Below are 17,053 nucleotides of genomic sequence, written 5' to 3'. Positions count from 1 at the left end.
TAAATGCTTAGCTATCAGGTAAACAATAGTATTTTGGCTTGAAACATTTTTGACATGACAAATATCACTTAAAACTCACTAGTATTTACAATGATAAATTCTGACTCTATTGAAATTCATGGCTTAAAAATAGTCTCCTCATCCTCTGTTACTATGCAAATCACCAATTCAAATTTACACAGTATTTGACTCGATGTTTTTTATATTATTTACACAGTGACTGGTGTTCTGGAGTGTCAACATGATTTTGTGGTACTTCTACATGAGTTCATTTTGAACATCTCTCACATATGCTGTAAGTTACTTAGCAAAAATGTCCTATTAAAAAAACCTCCTTTTTAAAAATTTAACATAAAGCAGGAATGTAATAATCACTCAGCTGCATTCAGCCTTTTTTTTTTATTCACAGCATTCAGCATATCTAATGAAATCAACAGGGCTCAGTTGGAAATTTGTAAAAAGCATAATCAATTCAACGAAAAACTCACCGTCCATCCCTCTGAGCAGCTCCACCATCTGTTATTGTTTTTACAAAAATACCTAGTTTTTCCAGTCCCTGATCAGCACCAACTCCCATTCCAATGATACTGATGCCCAGACCCCTATCACCTAAGGGATTCAAAAATCTAACATTAGCTGCATGACATATGATGTAACAGTTAGCAATACTGAGTTGTTGCAAAGCATTCCAAGTCTTTCTACACAAAAGATAATAGAAATTCACTTTAAAAGAGAAAAAAGTAGAATATATTTTATATGTAGACACTACTTATAGCCTTTTTGCCCTGCAGCCTTCCAAACTTCAATTCAGTACGACAATCTGCACTTAATACTCACTAAATTCACCAGAACTTGCCACAAATCTAACCCCAGACACACATTCAAAAATTCAAGACCTAAATCCCAGGAATATACATTTATAGTTTTATCTTTTGTTCCCATAGTATCTCCTGCAAATATTCAAGATTTGATTTGCACCTTTTTCAATTTCCACAGGAAACACTTCCATTTTTTCCACCCTTTTCTCAAGTTCATACTCAGCTGAGGCTGCCACAGGGTCAACTTCTTCATTACGTCTATCATAGTCTTCATTTGAGTAAGTACTGAAAACCTAAGAAATATAACAGAAAACTTTTTTTAATGTCTTCTCACCTCCTTTCAAACATCATATAATTGAAAGACAATCCGTAAGGAAATTAAAGTGGTATTTTCAGAGATCTCATTTTCTAAACAACCATCAATTTAATAGGTGCTGCTGCTGTCACACAGTTTCCAGCTTGCATAGAAGTAACATTTTAAGTTTCAAACCAATTACTTGAACAGATTTTATTTTGCAAATGCACCAGAGAGTTAAAAGAAATCAGTCAGCTCCTCTTTGATATCGTGTGACTTTTTTTATTAGGACCACATTCCACCAAATCCTTCCTCTCTTCTTCCCTCCCCCCACACCATCTGCCAATTGCAGTGTTTCAAACAGATGTAGTCTTCTGATTTTGCAAGGGAATCACGCAGTTTCCCAGGAAAAGGAAATGCCTTGCTACATACATTACTATTTTTAGTATTCACTCCAGCTGAGTTTCTGAATTGTTAAAAATAAAAGATAAACAAACAACACAAATTAAGACAGAAATCTAGAAAGGAAGAATTAACTATATATAACAGGCATATCAGCATGTTCATTAATTGCCTTTAAATTAAGAATTTTGGAAAAAAAAGGAAAAATATCACACCCCCATTTATCCTAAAAAATAAGGTTTATCTGCTAAATGTTTTGCAGGCACTGAGTGTTTTATCGAACACCACTGAAAGACAAAAAGCACTCAAGGCTGCTGCGGCAGCCATCTCCCTAATCAAGAACACGCAGCACTGACACTAAGTTCATTTACACTGGTTTACTACATTTTAGCAACTGTTGTATTTTCCGCTGAGACTACCCAAACAGGTAACTGCAATCATGCATCCCCTTCAGACTACAGCTTGAGATCAGTTTCACAAACTTTTCCCAATCCCTGCAAAAAAACACCTACTCCAGCCATGGTGGCATGGGCAATCCAGCAAGCAAGATTAGATCCACTCAGCTGAAAGGGAAGGAAGAAACCCACTCTCAGAAATCTTAAGTCTTCCACAATGAAAGAACCTTCCTTAGAAGCTGTTATTCCTAAGTCTTGCATAAAGGTCAATAAATAAACTCCTTGTGACTTTCATACAGATACCAGTAGGCAACAACTGGACACAGAAAGACAACAAGGGTCACACAGTATGTCTTCCATGAACTTTACAGAAAAAATCTGCAAAACAGACAAAAAACCATCTAAATGGTCTTATTCTACCACTATCAGAAAAAAGGTGGCCACGTTCTTTAAATTAATCACCCTCCTCAGCCCCCAAATCACTAAATAGGATATGCAGCAGAAGCATTTAATGAAGCATTATTCATCCTTTGGAACAAGACTGGCCTAGTTTCTTTATTTTTCAACCCAACAGAAGAAGTAGCATCTCCAAAAACAGTCAAATTATAATAAGATTAATTTTAAACTAATAATAAAAAGGAAGTTCATGAGTGGACAAATGATAACTTGTTATTGAGAAGATCTGAGTTCCTGAGGGCAAATCAAATACCAAGGCATGAAAAAAACCCCATATAAATTCATATACATATAATCTAGTATTAACAGTATGACTACAATATAAAAAAGATAACTATCAAATGGTTGAGCAAAATGTGGAGAATGGCAGTAGTTCATTTTGGAGACAGTGACAACTGTATTTTCTTAGCTCTTTACAACTCAGTGGTCTAAGAGAGCAGAAGATGATGCAAGTAGTTACTATCTACTGAAAAATGACATTACCACAGGGATGACTGACTCCTTGCACAACACTACAAAGTGCTAGAAATTTGGGGAAGCAAAGCTGCAGTGTAACAACAGCATTATGTACACTGCAAGCCTTGAGCCACCAGCATTAAAATATCTCTGGAACTTCTAAAAATGATTTATTACTCTTCCAACTTAAAAGTAACAGAATTATATTTTAGAATCTTATGGAATTTGCTAATTTTTATGCAAAATTGATGATCGGAATTGTTCATCTACCAGAAGCGGATAACAGAATTTAAAACCAGCAGTCACTTAAATTCCAGTGATGTTTATAACTGCTATTAATAAAATAATGGCATAAACATTTCTATGCAAATAAAGAATCCTAATATTTATGCATACTACCTTTCTAAGAAAAGCTGATTTGAAATCAATTCTGAGTAATTCACTAAGAGAAAGAATTCATACTTTTGTCTTAAAGTGACAGTTGACAACTGTATGAGAACATTTGGGTAATATTCTAAAAACCATAACCTCACAATTACAAGAAGTTGGCCCCATTTCCAAATAGTAAGAACAACACAACCCTCTCCAAACTTCAGAAAAATAATTTTGAGGAAAAACATTAATTTACAAAGAACAGAAGAAAAGTAAAACTTATAACCAGAAGCCAAACACTGCAAAAACAGAAAGAAAAGCAAAAGCACACTACAAAAACTATGACTGAAGAGTCAAGGGTAGAATACAGAAATTTTTATTGTGTACATGTGGAATCATAACATTGTGTTCATCTTTTATGAGAGAGAAAAAAATGTTGATATTAATACAGAAAATACAGAACTGGTCAGCAAGTTGTTCTTGCCAAGTAGCAAAAGTAACATTTAAATGTGGATAATAAATAATGTAAGTTCACAGTTTAGAAGACTGATGAGAAAGCTAAACATGTTCATCCCTACACTGTGTCTGGCAGGGTTTAGTGACTGAATCAAATGCATTACAGACAAAAGAAATTCTAATCTTACTATTCAGAAACCACTGCTAGCTAGAGATTTAAAAATTATTAGTACCGCAACTGGTATCTTTAAAATATATACTTTAGCAAACACAAATTATTGGCTCAATACAGGGGAAACAGATGAATTTTACATGGAAACCATGTGAAATTCACAAGCCTTTTCCCATAGCTTGTTATATATCCAGGAGGTTACCCTAACATTAATAACTTTTGGATCCTGTCAAGCTAACGAATGACAAAATGCTGAAAAGGTTGATTTGTTTCACTTAAAATCTTTTTCCTTCAGAATGAATACAATTAACTTGAATCAAAAAAAGTTCTGATAGAAGGCTGAATTTTTAAAAATTATTTGAATTAAATTGTTTTAGACACATAATGGTAAATTTTCAAACATACTTAGTGCTTGAACAGCATATATATTTATCTGGAGGGAAAACTAGCTACATTCTTCACACCAGAAAAATTTGGTGTGAAGATACGAAACTTGGTTTTGCATCTTTTATGAAGATGCTTATCCTCAAGACAAGACCAGCACTCAAAAAGCTGGACATCAGAGCCTGTCTAAAAGATTCTACTGTTTAGTTCCTGTAACTATTACAGAACTAAAAATTTCTTGTATCATCTTAGTGCCAACACAGAAAACAGCATTATCACAGAAAAAACAACAATGACCTTCACAGGCTTCAAACTCTTCACAGCACAGAAGAATGTCTACTTATATATGTTACTTTGAGAAGAATATTAATTAGTTAGAGGGCAAACACTAATTTACCATGTGCTTGCATGGAGGTGCTGCAGAGTAAAAAAATCACAGTCCAAAGACTTCCATTCCATCATTCATTTCCAGTATATAGATTTGTTTGTGCCTAATGCAAAGCAGAACATTACAAAAGTAATTAAACAGTAAGATTAGGAAATCAGGAACTGCTTGGAAGGGCTTCCAGCTAATTAGAATGGAAGCAACATCCACATCACTTTAAAGTTCTCATGTAATCCTGCAGCATTTGCTGGGAAGCCTCACAACACCTGCACAGGCAGTTACAGCAACACTGAACATCCGAGAGAGGCCCTGGAGCATTACTGATCCCTGCCTGGAGCACACCCAGCCAGGACCACAGCCCTTGGTTCACCTGCCTTCACTGTGAATGTGCCTGTTTACTGACACTCCATAAAGCCAACATACAAAACACAAGTTAAAGCTCAAGGAAAATTATCCAATAGAAAACAGTTTCAGCTTTCCAAACTGAGACCTTTGTGATGCCGGGCAAAATGTGAAGTGCTCATGAATAATCATTTGAAATTGCAGCACTGAAGTAGGACTGAAGCCTAATGTACACCTTACAGTTTACTCTTACTATATCCCTCTTCTGTTCAAATAGACATCTTGCTACTGCTATCCTGTTCTTCTCTTTACTTCCAAAAGCTACGTGGTTGGTATTTCATTAGCACTACTTTGTATATTTTAAGTAAAAATTGTCTATATCTGATCTAACTCAATTCAGGCTATATAATCACAGAAGCAGCGAAGAGAAATACAGTGTTTAATTTGACTTTTTACATACTCACACCTTTACTCTTCAAAAAGTTTTCAGAATGGTTGGCAACTGTTAAAGGTTGATATTATAAACAATTACACTCAAGATGGCAATTTCTGTTACTAACCAGGTAGACAGGCAGGCCTTGCACACTTATGTCCTTGGTACTGCAGCTTGGTATGACTTAATCAAAAACCCCAACCAAGTCAGTTTACATAAAGACAAAAGCGCAATCTTGCTTCACATCTACAATACAAACAATTTCATATGGACAATGCCATCATAAATAAACCAGTTTTTTACCAGTCTCATTCTCTACTTAAATTCTCAATAAAACCAGTAAAATTTATTCTTTAGTTCTGTTTTTCACTGCAGGAGCTTAAACACTGTAACCTGCTAAAGAATAAGACAGACAATACGGCATCTATTTCAGTCAGATTACGCTAGCTACTTGAGAAGGAGAAACATTTACTTTCAGTATTTATTTTTTAAATCCCAGTGGAAGAAATATTGAAGACAAAGAAAAGCATCCATTCAGATTCAGAGCACTGATTTTATTTCATATCAGGTATTCAGAGAACTTCAGAGACAATTCATGATCTCCATCTGCAGAGGAGCTCTGCTCTGACCCGGCTGTATTCCTCTAGCAACTCAAGTTGAGATGGCAATGCTCTCGGACTGACAAAGAGACTGAAAGGCTCCAAAATAAGCAGCATATGACCAGAAGAAGAAAAACTATTCAAAATACCACATAAAAGGGAGCACATAAAAAAATTAGCTTCTGAAAGCTATATATGTGTATAAAGAGAGTGATTCAATGATGAACCTCTGTAAACTTCACAGGTGTCTTGGTACCAACAGTTTACCTCTGGTAATCCACATAGATACACATGTATCTATTTAGTATTCCAAAACAAAAATCTTGGCCCAACCAAATCCAAACAGCAAGCAAATCACTATGGGGAACTTCAAAAGAATAACAGCGAACACAGGTCCAGCTGTACTCTAAAGTCCTTAAGAAGAAACAACAAAATAACCCTGTCATCGGGGGTACCAGATCAACTCAATTACCTAATCTGCATTAATACTACCATTAGCAATGATCAATACCCTAGCTCTAAAAAGAAGGGTCAATTCACTATGCCAAGTCACATTAGAGGGTGATGAAAGAAAATGTCTGAAAAATAGGATATTTGACATATTGCATAATACTTTCCTACTAAATAAAAATGTAAGAACCCTGTAATAACCTCTGCACAATCCTCATGATCTCAAGATTACAAAATATGAACTCAGATAATGCAGGCAAGCATCTTTTTACTGATGTTCTTCTTAGCGTTCACCTTTCTTTTTGTTAGAATAATATGGAAAGGAGATAACTTATTTTTCCATCTCTCCAGAGGTAAACTGCAAAAAAGTTTCAGCTCCTTCTGGTTCATTTTTACTCAGCTAGGATATGTATTCTCATACACTAACAACACTACTCATCATCAAAAGACACTGAATCTTTCAGCACTTCAACTGTTGATCTACTGAACTTGTCTCCTATAAATCTGCTTATCTTTGCTGATCCCCACCACCTCCTCAAAGTTTCTTCTAATCATCTCCCATGAAACCATCAAGTGCGTCATATTCACCTCCTTTTCTCCCTCCTGCTCCCCACAGCTGTTCTGACAAAGTAAAAGACAGTGCAGGCTGGGAATGCAGGCTGGGAATAGGTAGTGATCAGCTAACATTAAGCCAAAATGAACAACTAACTTAAACTAAAGCTGCAGCCCTATCTCAGTGAGGCCATGAATATGCACCTCTGATACAAGTGCTAATTTCCCACAAACCAACCAGTACTTTAAGAGTACCTTTTAAAACACCTCTCTCCTTCCTAATAAATCCAGGTGAAATTGCTAGAAGTTCAAAGCTAGAGGGACTGAAAAGGAGAGTGAGGACAGGCAGGTGATAACCTCACCTGATCCCCACAACCTCAACATTCTCTTATTTTTCTATAGTTTTCTAGCATAATCAAATACATTAAGCAGGTCAGCTGGTATGTTGTCTAACTGCATCTGCAGAATAATTCAGTTAGAAATACACTGACATAATTATGTAGAGAGTCAAGCTGCTCCAGCAGTGAGCCAGGATATAAAAAGAAATTCTTTACTTTTTCTGTTCCAATTCAGATTTCTGATCTACACCCTCATGTCCTGGCACAGAACTCTTATCCAAAGACTCCTGAAGTGCCAAATCAATCTACTATTGTAAAAATTACATATCAAACATTTACTAAAAATCAAATCAGAAGATGCATGATTAAAAAAAAGAAAAAAGCCAAAGACAGCTTGAGTTGAAAGAGCTTTTTCCCAGACAGCTGAACAACCATCATAGCCTCAAAAAACGAGAACCATAAAGGCACCCAAGAGATTCAGTACAGAACTTTGTAACACAGGTAAACCTATAAGAAGAATTAAATGCATTTAGGCTTAATAAACATTTAACTTAAGAAACATTTTACTTGTATGAAAACTGAACTTTCAATAAAGGTTTAAAGATTATATTTACTCAAAAAAAAACCCAAAGTAAGAAAAAATTTCAAATGTGTGTGAAAATATATACCTTCTTCCTCCAGTTATTATCCATATTTTTAATCTCTCATACTGTTAAGTTGCAGGAATGCCATACTCTCAGATGCAGACAGAACAAAACAGAATTATTTTTTGTGAAAAGTCACTGAAAAGCACCATGGAGAGATTGAGATGAAAATATGAAGAGAAGTTGTTTTGATGTTACATTACAAATGTCATAATGTTGATAAACAGAGCTTCAAAACAATTAAAATCTACGACTTTAAACAAGCAAATTGTCATTGGAAAAGATCCCAAACAAAGTAGTACAGAAAAACATGTTACTTCTGTCAAGAAACAAAATATTAATTCCCACATATAAGTCAATTCTGTTTAAATCTACTCTCAAATCAAATCTCTATTTTCCTTTGTCAACCCTCACCGACATCACATACTCGTTTCTTAATGCCACAGAAGTACTTTACTGACGTGCTTGAGCAATGGCTGACAATTGACCAGCTATCAATTTTCTAACAGCTGAACACAGTCCAGGGTTTGGGTACCTTCAACCAAGCAGTGCATTTTGTACCCCTTGTTGTGTACGACATCGTAAGTACACGAACAAACGGTTCCAAACTCAGAGGCTCTATGAAGCTGAAGCACTACACTGCAACATTGTGTTAAAACACCAGAGTCTACACATTGACCTAGAAAATTTGTGCGTGTCCTAAAAGTGCATCTTCTAAAAGCATTTGCAGGTATGCTGTCAAAATCTAATTCAAAGGTTATCTCATTTAGTTCTTCATTAACTTCCACAGTAAGCAGTTTTGTACTAAAAACACTGAAGAATAGGAAAGGCTGAACACCACCACCATTTGTGCCCAGCTATACATAGAACAGCTTTACTGTGATGTGCAAGACAAATGGCAATACTAGGAAGGATTCCCATATTCTCTCAGAAGCAGCTGAAACTAGGCTGGTTAGGACAACACACAGACTGTGAAACTGCTTTCAGTTTCCTTATGAAACAAATTTATGCTCAGCTGTGACAAATATAAAAGTAATGCCTTTATAAAGGTTTGGGGGTTGTTCTGTTTACTTTTTTAAACTGTTTTCTTGACTAAACCAGCTCAAAATATATGATTATTCACAAAAAGCTGGGAACAGACACTCCCATGCAACATAAACTAGATAAAACTGATAACTAAACAGAAGCAAACAGCAGCAGCAGCTGTACTATCTTTTCAGCTTACCTGAACTACATAATTTCTAAGGATCATAAATCATTGCAGAAGTTAGTCACTGTGCTATTAAAGGCTTGGAGGACAAAGTTTGACACAGTCAGAGGTGAAAACATCTCAAGAAATCAATTTGAAAACAAGCATTTGTTTTCCAAACAGAAAGTTTCAAAATTACAAACATCAAACAGCACTCAGTCATTACATTTATGTTAATTAAAGCCTTTCAAGGTAATCTCATAACTGACAGCAAGTTAACATCTACATTACAAAGGCAAAATGAAATATAAAGGGATGACAGAAGAAGTACCTGATGTTATTTGCCTTGTGCGTAATGCTGATTGTTTACACAGTTTACTCAGAAAACTTCAAGACAAAGGCAAATTCAGTTCCCTTGCAAATACCTTGGACTGCAGAGTGTGCTTTACATTCCTTACTGGCTTCATATGTGGCAACAAGAGACTAAAAATTGCTCAGGTACCATAACAGAAACCCAGGCTGCAAAGTTCTGCTAATAACTGTATTGTATCACTCTCTAAACTACTCCAGGAAAACAAGAACCGAGATAAAATGTTCCCCAGGGTCTGGAAAGATCAAACAGCAGCAGGACTTAGCGAGTCTGGTCACTCACAGCAAGTAAAAAAACCCGTATGTCGTTTATCAACAGCTTCTATGGAATTTAAACATTTCTTTTTAAAAGTCTCATCTGGTGCTTGCTTTCACAGGCACAGGGCAACACAAAATAACAGAGTATTTGTGTAATTATGTTCCATCTTTCCTGAAATTATCAGATCAAATTATGTTCTCAAGGCCTGCTTCAGACGTCAACAATTACAGACCTCCACCACAGGTCAGATGCAGTGCTAACAATGTTAGCTACCCCTGGGAGCTCCACAGTCTCCTTCTTTTACCCAAAGACCTTGCCAATATTACAACTGACTAGAAGCTCTGAAACAGAAATATTAATCAAGTTCTCTTCGTTGCAGCAGTATAAATGCTATTTTTAAGGTGCCTTAAGTTCTATCCATTACCAACAGTCATATCCAACCTCCCTTTTGCATATTTCAAATTAAACAGTCAAAGCTCCCTCACTGCAGAACACTGCAGATCTGAGAATGTGCTTTTTCTTGTTCAATACATTCAGAACATTTTGAATTCTTCAACTCTACTAGATACCTGCTAAACAGCAACTGCAAGAGACACAGATGGTTTCTTTGTCATCACTAGAGGTTCAGAATGAAAGCAGCAAGAATGCAAGGGGAGCCTGGCCTCTCTCAGGAACATCTGTGAGGAGAAGAATCACAGACCTTCTCTAGCGGCTACAAATGTCTGAAAATGGCACTCACATTTTATTCAACTTATTAGTCTAAATAAAGCTGAAAGAAGAAGCTACTAGGATAAACTTCTCACTATGGCACTGCTCTAAGCTGTGGTAGGGCCCAGGAATAATCTTTTAGCTACCACTGAGATTTTTTTTTCCTCTTCCAATTTAAGGTGCACCATCTATGAAGAAAGATGGAGATATTTCCTTCTGTGAGGTAAAACCGGGATTTTCTAAAAGGTTATTGAGATATTAAAAATACAGAACTAAAGAAAGTTCTGGGTAGGCATAAAAAGTTGGGATTCTTTATTTTATAGAATACAAATCCCAAAAACCATATAACCAGGACTTATTCCCACTAATTATCATAGAAAACATGAAGCAAAAAGGCAGACATGGGAACAGAAATCATTGCTTAGGCGAAAGAAACAAAGAGGGAAAACCTATTGAAAATGACACACAGAAAGAGATCTCTACACCAGACGTAGGAAAGATACAGTCAAGTTTCACTGAAAGGGGATAAAAGAAGCCAAGTATCACAAGCTTCAATTTAAAGGCCTTAAAAAGTATCTCAATAACCCTACTGCTATTAAGTACAGTTTATTCTGCCAATCCAAGCGGGGCATTCTGGCAAGTACTATGTTATTTTTCATAGGAAACCGCTACCAGTTGCTTCTAACCATTCATCTCTTGATTGTGTAAATGATAATCTGAGACAGGTTGCTTCCTGTAGCTTTCAGAGAAGCAGCTATAATTCAACAGTGCTTGTTACCAAAACTTGAGTTTTGCCTACACAAGAGCTACCATCACAGTTGGCACTGAGATTTCTACTAGGGCTTTCAACTATGTCTGGCATAGGCACAGCAAAGAAGGCAAAAGTCTGTTAAGGGCCACTGCTCCAGTAGGAAATCAGCAATGATCAGGAAAACCCTGCCTACAGCAGGAAGTCACTTAACACATTTACAGTAGACTCTACACGGCACTTTGCTCAAATACTGAGTGCACAAATGCATGTAGAAATGGACTGATGCCCCTCTGGCTCTCTCCCAGCCCTAACCAGACTCATTATGCAGTTTTCAATAGCAGCACTCTCCCCTTCACTGCTCCAGGTCACCACTAAAGCAACATCAACTAGAAGAAAGCCATATAAAGTCAGCTTGTCTATGGAGAGACTATAAAAAAACCCACACGCAACAAAACTCACATTTTGCCAATTTTTTTTGCCACAATCAAAACATCTTCTGGGGTACAGCACTAGAGTGTATTAGCAAACTGGGAAATTACAGCTCTGTGCTGTGGGAAGTTCAAGAGTCAACAGAATTTTTACATCCCTCTGATCAGTAAAATGAGTCCTGACTCTAAAAACAAAGTGTAAAAGCTGTTTATTAAAAGTTATTTCTTTCAGTCATGGGACAGTAGAAAAGCATGCTGAGGAAAGTCTGTACAGTCCCCCATTCCACCCTTGTCCATGTCTCCCAATTCTCCTTCCAAAGTTTAACAAAGACTAGAATTATTCAAGTCTGCAAGAGACTATGTGTAAATATAGTTTGAGTTGTGGAGCAACTTATTTTGTGGGTATTTTTGGTGGGGGAAGATCAGACACATAAATCTTTTTAATTTGTTAAAGTTAGAACTTTCACTACTCCTCATTAGCCAGTCTGCCCTATAACTTTGACATCTGCAACTTCGTAACTCCAAAATAATCATGTTAACACTCCTACGGCTTATTCACCTTATCAGTATTAGAGCCAAACAACATATATATTATTATTATTGGAGAGAATTCTAGAATCTTAAAATATGAGAACCACTCATTTGATATTTTCTTATAGTTAATTCCATAAACAAGTCTGAAGTTGAATATCAAAGTTTTCGGGGTGGGTGGGTATTTTAGATTTTTTTTAAACTTTTGTGCCAAAAGGAAAGCTGAAAATAGTAATTCCTAATGCAACGCCTCAATTCTAAAAAAAATTAAAGTATTAAAGGTCAAGGTGTTTGTATCTGCTGCTGAAAAAGTCCAGCAAGTAAAATCTAATGTACTTCACTACACTATCTTCTGAAGCAGCTGTAATTAAGAAATCACTTGAGACTAACTAATAAATTTTCTGAAGTGGTAGCTTCTCTCATACTTAGCATTGAAAAAAAGCTATAAATTTACACTTCTTAAATGCTTTTAGAACCTAAAAAAACCACAAAAACCCCAAAATGTATTTCCTGAGTATTTCTGACTGCAAAACAATTTAAAAAGAAAAAAGAAAACTCAAATGTACTTACTTTGATAGGAGCTGTTGAGAACTTGACTTTTCGGTCTGGCACTGGATCTTCCTCTTCAGAAAGTCCAGGAAACTCCTCATATTCACTGTCATACATATAGTCCTCCTCTCCCTCCAAAATTTCTTTGCCTTCAGGCTCTTGGTTTTCTGATTCTGTGTACCTGTCATCATCAAAAGCTGCATTCTCTATTCCAAAATCACTGAAGTCCTCACTTTGCTTTTCTAACACTTGCTCCTCTTCTCCAGTACTCTCTTCCTGCTCTAGAACATCTTGTACTTGTGGAACTGGACCATCTCTTACAGACATCCCATCTCCTTCTTCTTCCCAAATGGTCTTGCTGCCATCCATAAACTCTTCTACCACTTCCAAGGCATAGTCGCTTCTCTTCCCTTCCTGTACATCACATACGAGCTTCTGATTCTCTTCATCAACGTGATCTTTCTCCAAACCTTTTTTTTCATGCCCTGAGGTTTCATCTTGTGCAGGCAGCTCTGTGCAAGTTACCTCTGTGGGAGAAACCCAGGAGCAAACACTATCTGATATCTGCTGAGCAGGCATACTGCCCATATTCCACGGGCTTCTCTCAAGTACCAGTCGCTCGCTTTTGTCTTTTCCCAGTGCCTTGCTTGGCTCATCTCTGCAGATCTCAGGCACTTTGGGGAATGCACCTTTCTCCAGGCATCCTTCAGCAATAGCAGATGAATTCAAAGTCTGCTGGCCTCTCAAAGGGTCCTGACTTGGAGAATTATCATTTTTGGAAGTTTCTTTGGATTCTTCAGTATCACTGTCACCCAGAAAGCTTTCTAGCCTCCTAGATATGGGCCCTGCATTCAGGAAGGAAGATTTGGAACCACTATTACTATGTTGGTGCTTTAACTCCTCATTACTTTGATTTTCAGCCCTCTCCAGTGCAACTGGAGGACTTGCTTCTGTATTAAAACTGAAGTGGTCCACCACATTGCTGCAATCAGAAGCTGAACCATGTCTCCTCTTATCTTCACTTCTTTCACATTTGCTGGGGGAATATCTGTCCACTGAGCTCCGCTGTTTTATATTTCTCTCGAAGAGCTTCCTGGTCTCTGAAAATTTTTCTGCCAGGGCTACTTTGTCCAAGTCTGCCTCATCGTTGCTACGGATGACTTTGTCAGCAGCAGAAGACACGGACAATGAATCCACAGAACTGCCACTGGGGCTGGTACTTGTATTAAGAAGATTATTTTTTTGGACAATGAGAAAAGATGGACTACCTGGAGAAGATCCATACTCTGCTGCTGTGGCCCGGCTAATCAGTTTAGTCTCAGCTGGTGGATTGCTTTCACAAGAGCTTCCCATTTGCAGAAACATATTTTTGATCTTGTGTACTCTGTTACCGTAAGTGGCAGCTCTGCCTCGACTGTGTGGGTCACTTCCCCCGCCATTGGAAGAGGTGCTCAGCTTCTGATGCAAGCCTGTTTTGTTGGAAGCGTTGTCAGGATTGTTTACACCATCAAAAGAGCATTTGATAGCATGGAAATCAGATTTGTAAGCATTTCGGTGTGGAGAAGCACTTCTTAAAGTCCTCTCCCCCTTGCCTTCGGTTTTCATCATTGTTGAAGAGAAAGCTTCCACCACTCCTTACGAAGAATGGGAAGAACGATTCCCTAGCACAAAGCTTCCACCCTCCAACACCAGGCAGTGTATATCCCACAGAAGATCCCAAAAGCAGCCTTTCACTCAGTCAGCCTCCCTGCTCGCATTGAAATGGAACGCAGGGGACGCTACGTGGAGAGAAAGAAATCAAAGCTCGTGAATGGCCACATCGGGAGTTATCCCCAGCGCGGATCGCGGTATCCGGAAAGCCATCTGCAGAGAGACAGAGAGTTTCCATTAACTCGGGGCCTCGCCGGCGTGTGACACGCATCCGAAACTCGGGCTGGGAATCGCAGCCCAAGACCTCTCTGCGGGATAAAGCCCATTGTGTCGGCAGGGACGCGCGGACCCAGCTGCTCCCCGGGCACCGACCTGACGGCTCTGGCGGGGGATGCGGCGGCGGGCAGCCCCCCCGCAACCTCCGGCTGCCGCCCCTCCGCTAAGGGCCGTCCCGGACTGGGCCAGGCCAGGCCGGCTCGGGCGGCGGCGGGGGAGGGCAGCGCCAGCCCTTCCTGCCGCCCGGGGGAGGCCGGGCCCGGGCCGGACCGCGCGCCCGCACCGCGGCGGGGCAGGACGGAGGGGCCCGGGCTCTCCGCGCCGCCCGCAACGGGCGAATCCACAAGTTTCGGCCCCAAGTCGGGGCTTCCCCGTGGTGGCGCTTCTGCGCCGCGAGGCCTGCGGGGCGCGCAGCGGAACCGCCCCGGTACCTCGCCCCAAACTTTCCGAGCCAGCCTACCTGGGGGCGGGGGTCCTGCCACCTCCTTCCCCTCAGCGTTCCCAGCCGCCCAGCGGCCGCACACACCACGCCATCATTATCCGCCGCCACAGCCGCCCGCCTTTCCTCTCCGTCTCTCTGTCTCTCTCTCCCTCCCTCCCTCCCCCCCCGCCCCTGCCGCCGCCGCCCCCGCCCCGCGCTCCTCACTCCACCTTCCTCCCGCCCCCGCGGCGCGCTCAGAACCGCCGCCTGCCCGCCCGCCCGCGCCGCTCCCCAGCCTCACGCTGCTCCGCGCCCTCCTCCGCGCTGTGTCTCGGGCCCGCCCGCGCGCGCTCCCTGCCTCGCTCGCACACAAAGAGAGGGAGCGGCGGGCGCGCCCCTGCTCCGCTCTCTCAGCGCCACGGAAGAGACGGGCTGGGGGCGGCGGGCGCGACCGGCCCGAGGGAAGCGCCTCCCGCGCCGGGATATACCACACCATAGCGGGATACGGGTTTCGGGTGATACCATGTCGGCGAGGCTTGCCGGCGCGGGGCAGCGCCGGTGGGCGCGGAGCGCTCACCGGTGCCTCCGCCGGGGGAGCTGGAGACGATGTGGCGAGGGACGCTGGAGAAACGCGAGCGCCGAGCTGCTGTGATGCTGCGCGCTACTTTCAAACCCGGGCGGCCAGCGCGGCGCGGAGAGCGACAGCTGCCGCGACCGAGGCTCGGACAGCTGAAGTAACAACAGTGCCAAACATTTCTTTTTCCCCCTCTTCCTTTCAAAAATCGAGTTGGTGTTAGCCGCTCCCGAGCAGGTCGGTATCAGAGCACAGGAGGATCCACCTGCTGCCCCTGGACACCCTGACGTGTCCGCGCAGGAACGGGGCTGAGCCCGCGGGGCTCCCTCGCACGCTCCCCGGGCGGGAAGTCACTGCAGCTCCCCAAGACCGGGAAACTCTTGCTCATCATTGATAGCCCCAGGCAGTAATAACCGCAGTTTAGAAAGCAATATTCCATACGTTCAGTTCTCTCGTTTGTTAGCCCAAATAAAAGCACTGGCTTCAACCTATTTATCAAAGACGGGATTTGGACGACTGTTTAATTTCGATTGCAGTTCCTTCCATATGAATAAAGCTCACACAAAATTATTAGAAGAGCACAGAAGAGTACTGGTAGTTACCAATTACCTGGCAACTGTTGTTGGCACCTGGCAGCAAATTGTGTAACAGTTATTTAGAAGTCTAAATACTTAGCTCCTTGAAAAAAAAAAGCTTCACTGGTTTATTACTCAAGTCTATGATGAAATTTATACATTTTCCCAGACATCCCAATTGACTCTGGCTTAACTTGAAGTCACAAGCTTGATCTAACATCTATGTTATGATATTTCACAGCTTGATCTAAAATCTATGATACAGTTTCAAATTACCCTAATCATGATTTTACAATAAAATAAAATCTTATTATTGATATAACAGTCTTTCCAAAACAGAGACAACATTGTTCAGACTTTCTTCTGTCTTTTCAAACATTACAGGGACAGTGGAATTTCACCAAGGTCTGCCATTAGCAGTCTTACATACACTTGGTAACACCATTTGGAGTAAAATTTTAATGCAGTTTCACTGTAAGAGCAACAAATGTTTCATATTTTGAATATGTAGGCCTTATCAAGAACATGTAGAGGTGATCTCCTGCATGCTACGGAGGTGGTCCTTCATATACCATTTGTAGGTTGGGTTGAAATTGCAAGGCTTAACCACCATCTTTCAATAAATAGTCTATAAGAAGCTACTAAGCAAATGTTTTTTTCACAAACCAAAGGTATGTGCAAGGTTGCTCAGCAGTTTAAGCATTGTGGGCAGAGAACATTCTGCATTCTGATCAGGGAACCTGGCAGTGTATAGGAGCCTGTTCAAAGGAAAAATGGCAAGAGTTCAGGAACAACATAAAAACAAAGCCCAAAGCAGCTCTAAA

At 40.3% G+C, this 17,053-nt stretch overlaps 1 protein-coding gene across 7 annotated transcripts in view; it reads right to left on the bottom strand.

Moving 5' to 3' along the window:
• Positions 1 to 15,729, bottom strand: part of LOC115905844 (neurabin-1-like) — a 41,551-nt gene extending 25,822 nt beyond the window's left edge. For 2 of the 7 annotated variants that reach the window (XM_030952525.1, XM_030952532.1), the window contains exons 1-4: positions 15,120 to 15,241; positions 12,755 to 14,596; positions 979 to 1,111; positions 489 to 609 (exon numbers count right to left, since the gene is read on the bottom strand). In XM_030952525.1, coding sequence (XP_030808385.1) covers positions 489 to 609; positions 979 to 1,111; positions 12,755 to 14,341 — 1,841 coding nt within the window. In that variant the 5' untranslated portion in view covers positions 14,342 to 14,596; positions 15,120 to 15,241. Of the gene's footprint in view, positions 1 to 488; positions 610 to 978; positions 1,112 to 12,754; positions 14,597 to 14,755; positions 14,828 to 15,119; positions 15,242 to 15,381; positions 15,544 to 15,602 lie in introns of those variants that run through there. The other 5 variants (XM_030952529.1, XM_030952527.1, XM_030952526.1 and 2 more) reach the window with 5 other exon arrangements.
• Between the last annotated feature and the right edge of the window lie 1,324 nt (positions 15,730 to 17,053).

Source organism: Camarhynchus parvulus, chromosome 7, assembly GCF_901933205.1.
Source record: "Camarhynchus parvulus chromosome 7, STF_HiC, whole genome shotgun sequence".
NCBI lineage: Eukaryota > Metazoa > Chordata > Aves > Passeriformes > Thraupidae > Camarhynchus > Camarhynchus parvulus.
This window is presented reverse-complemented; position numbering and strand designations above follow the sequence as displayed.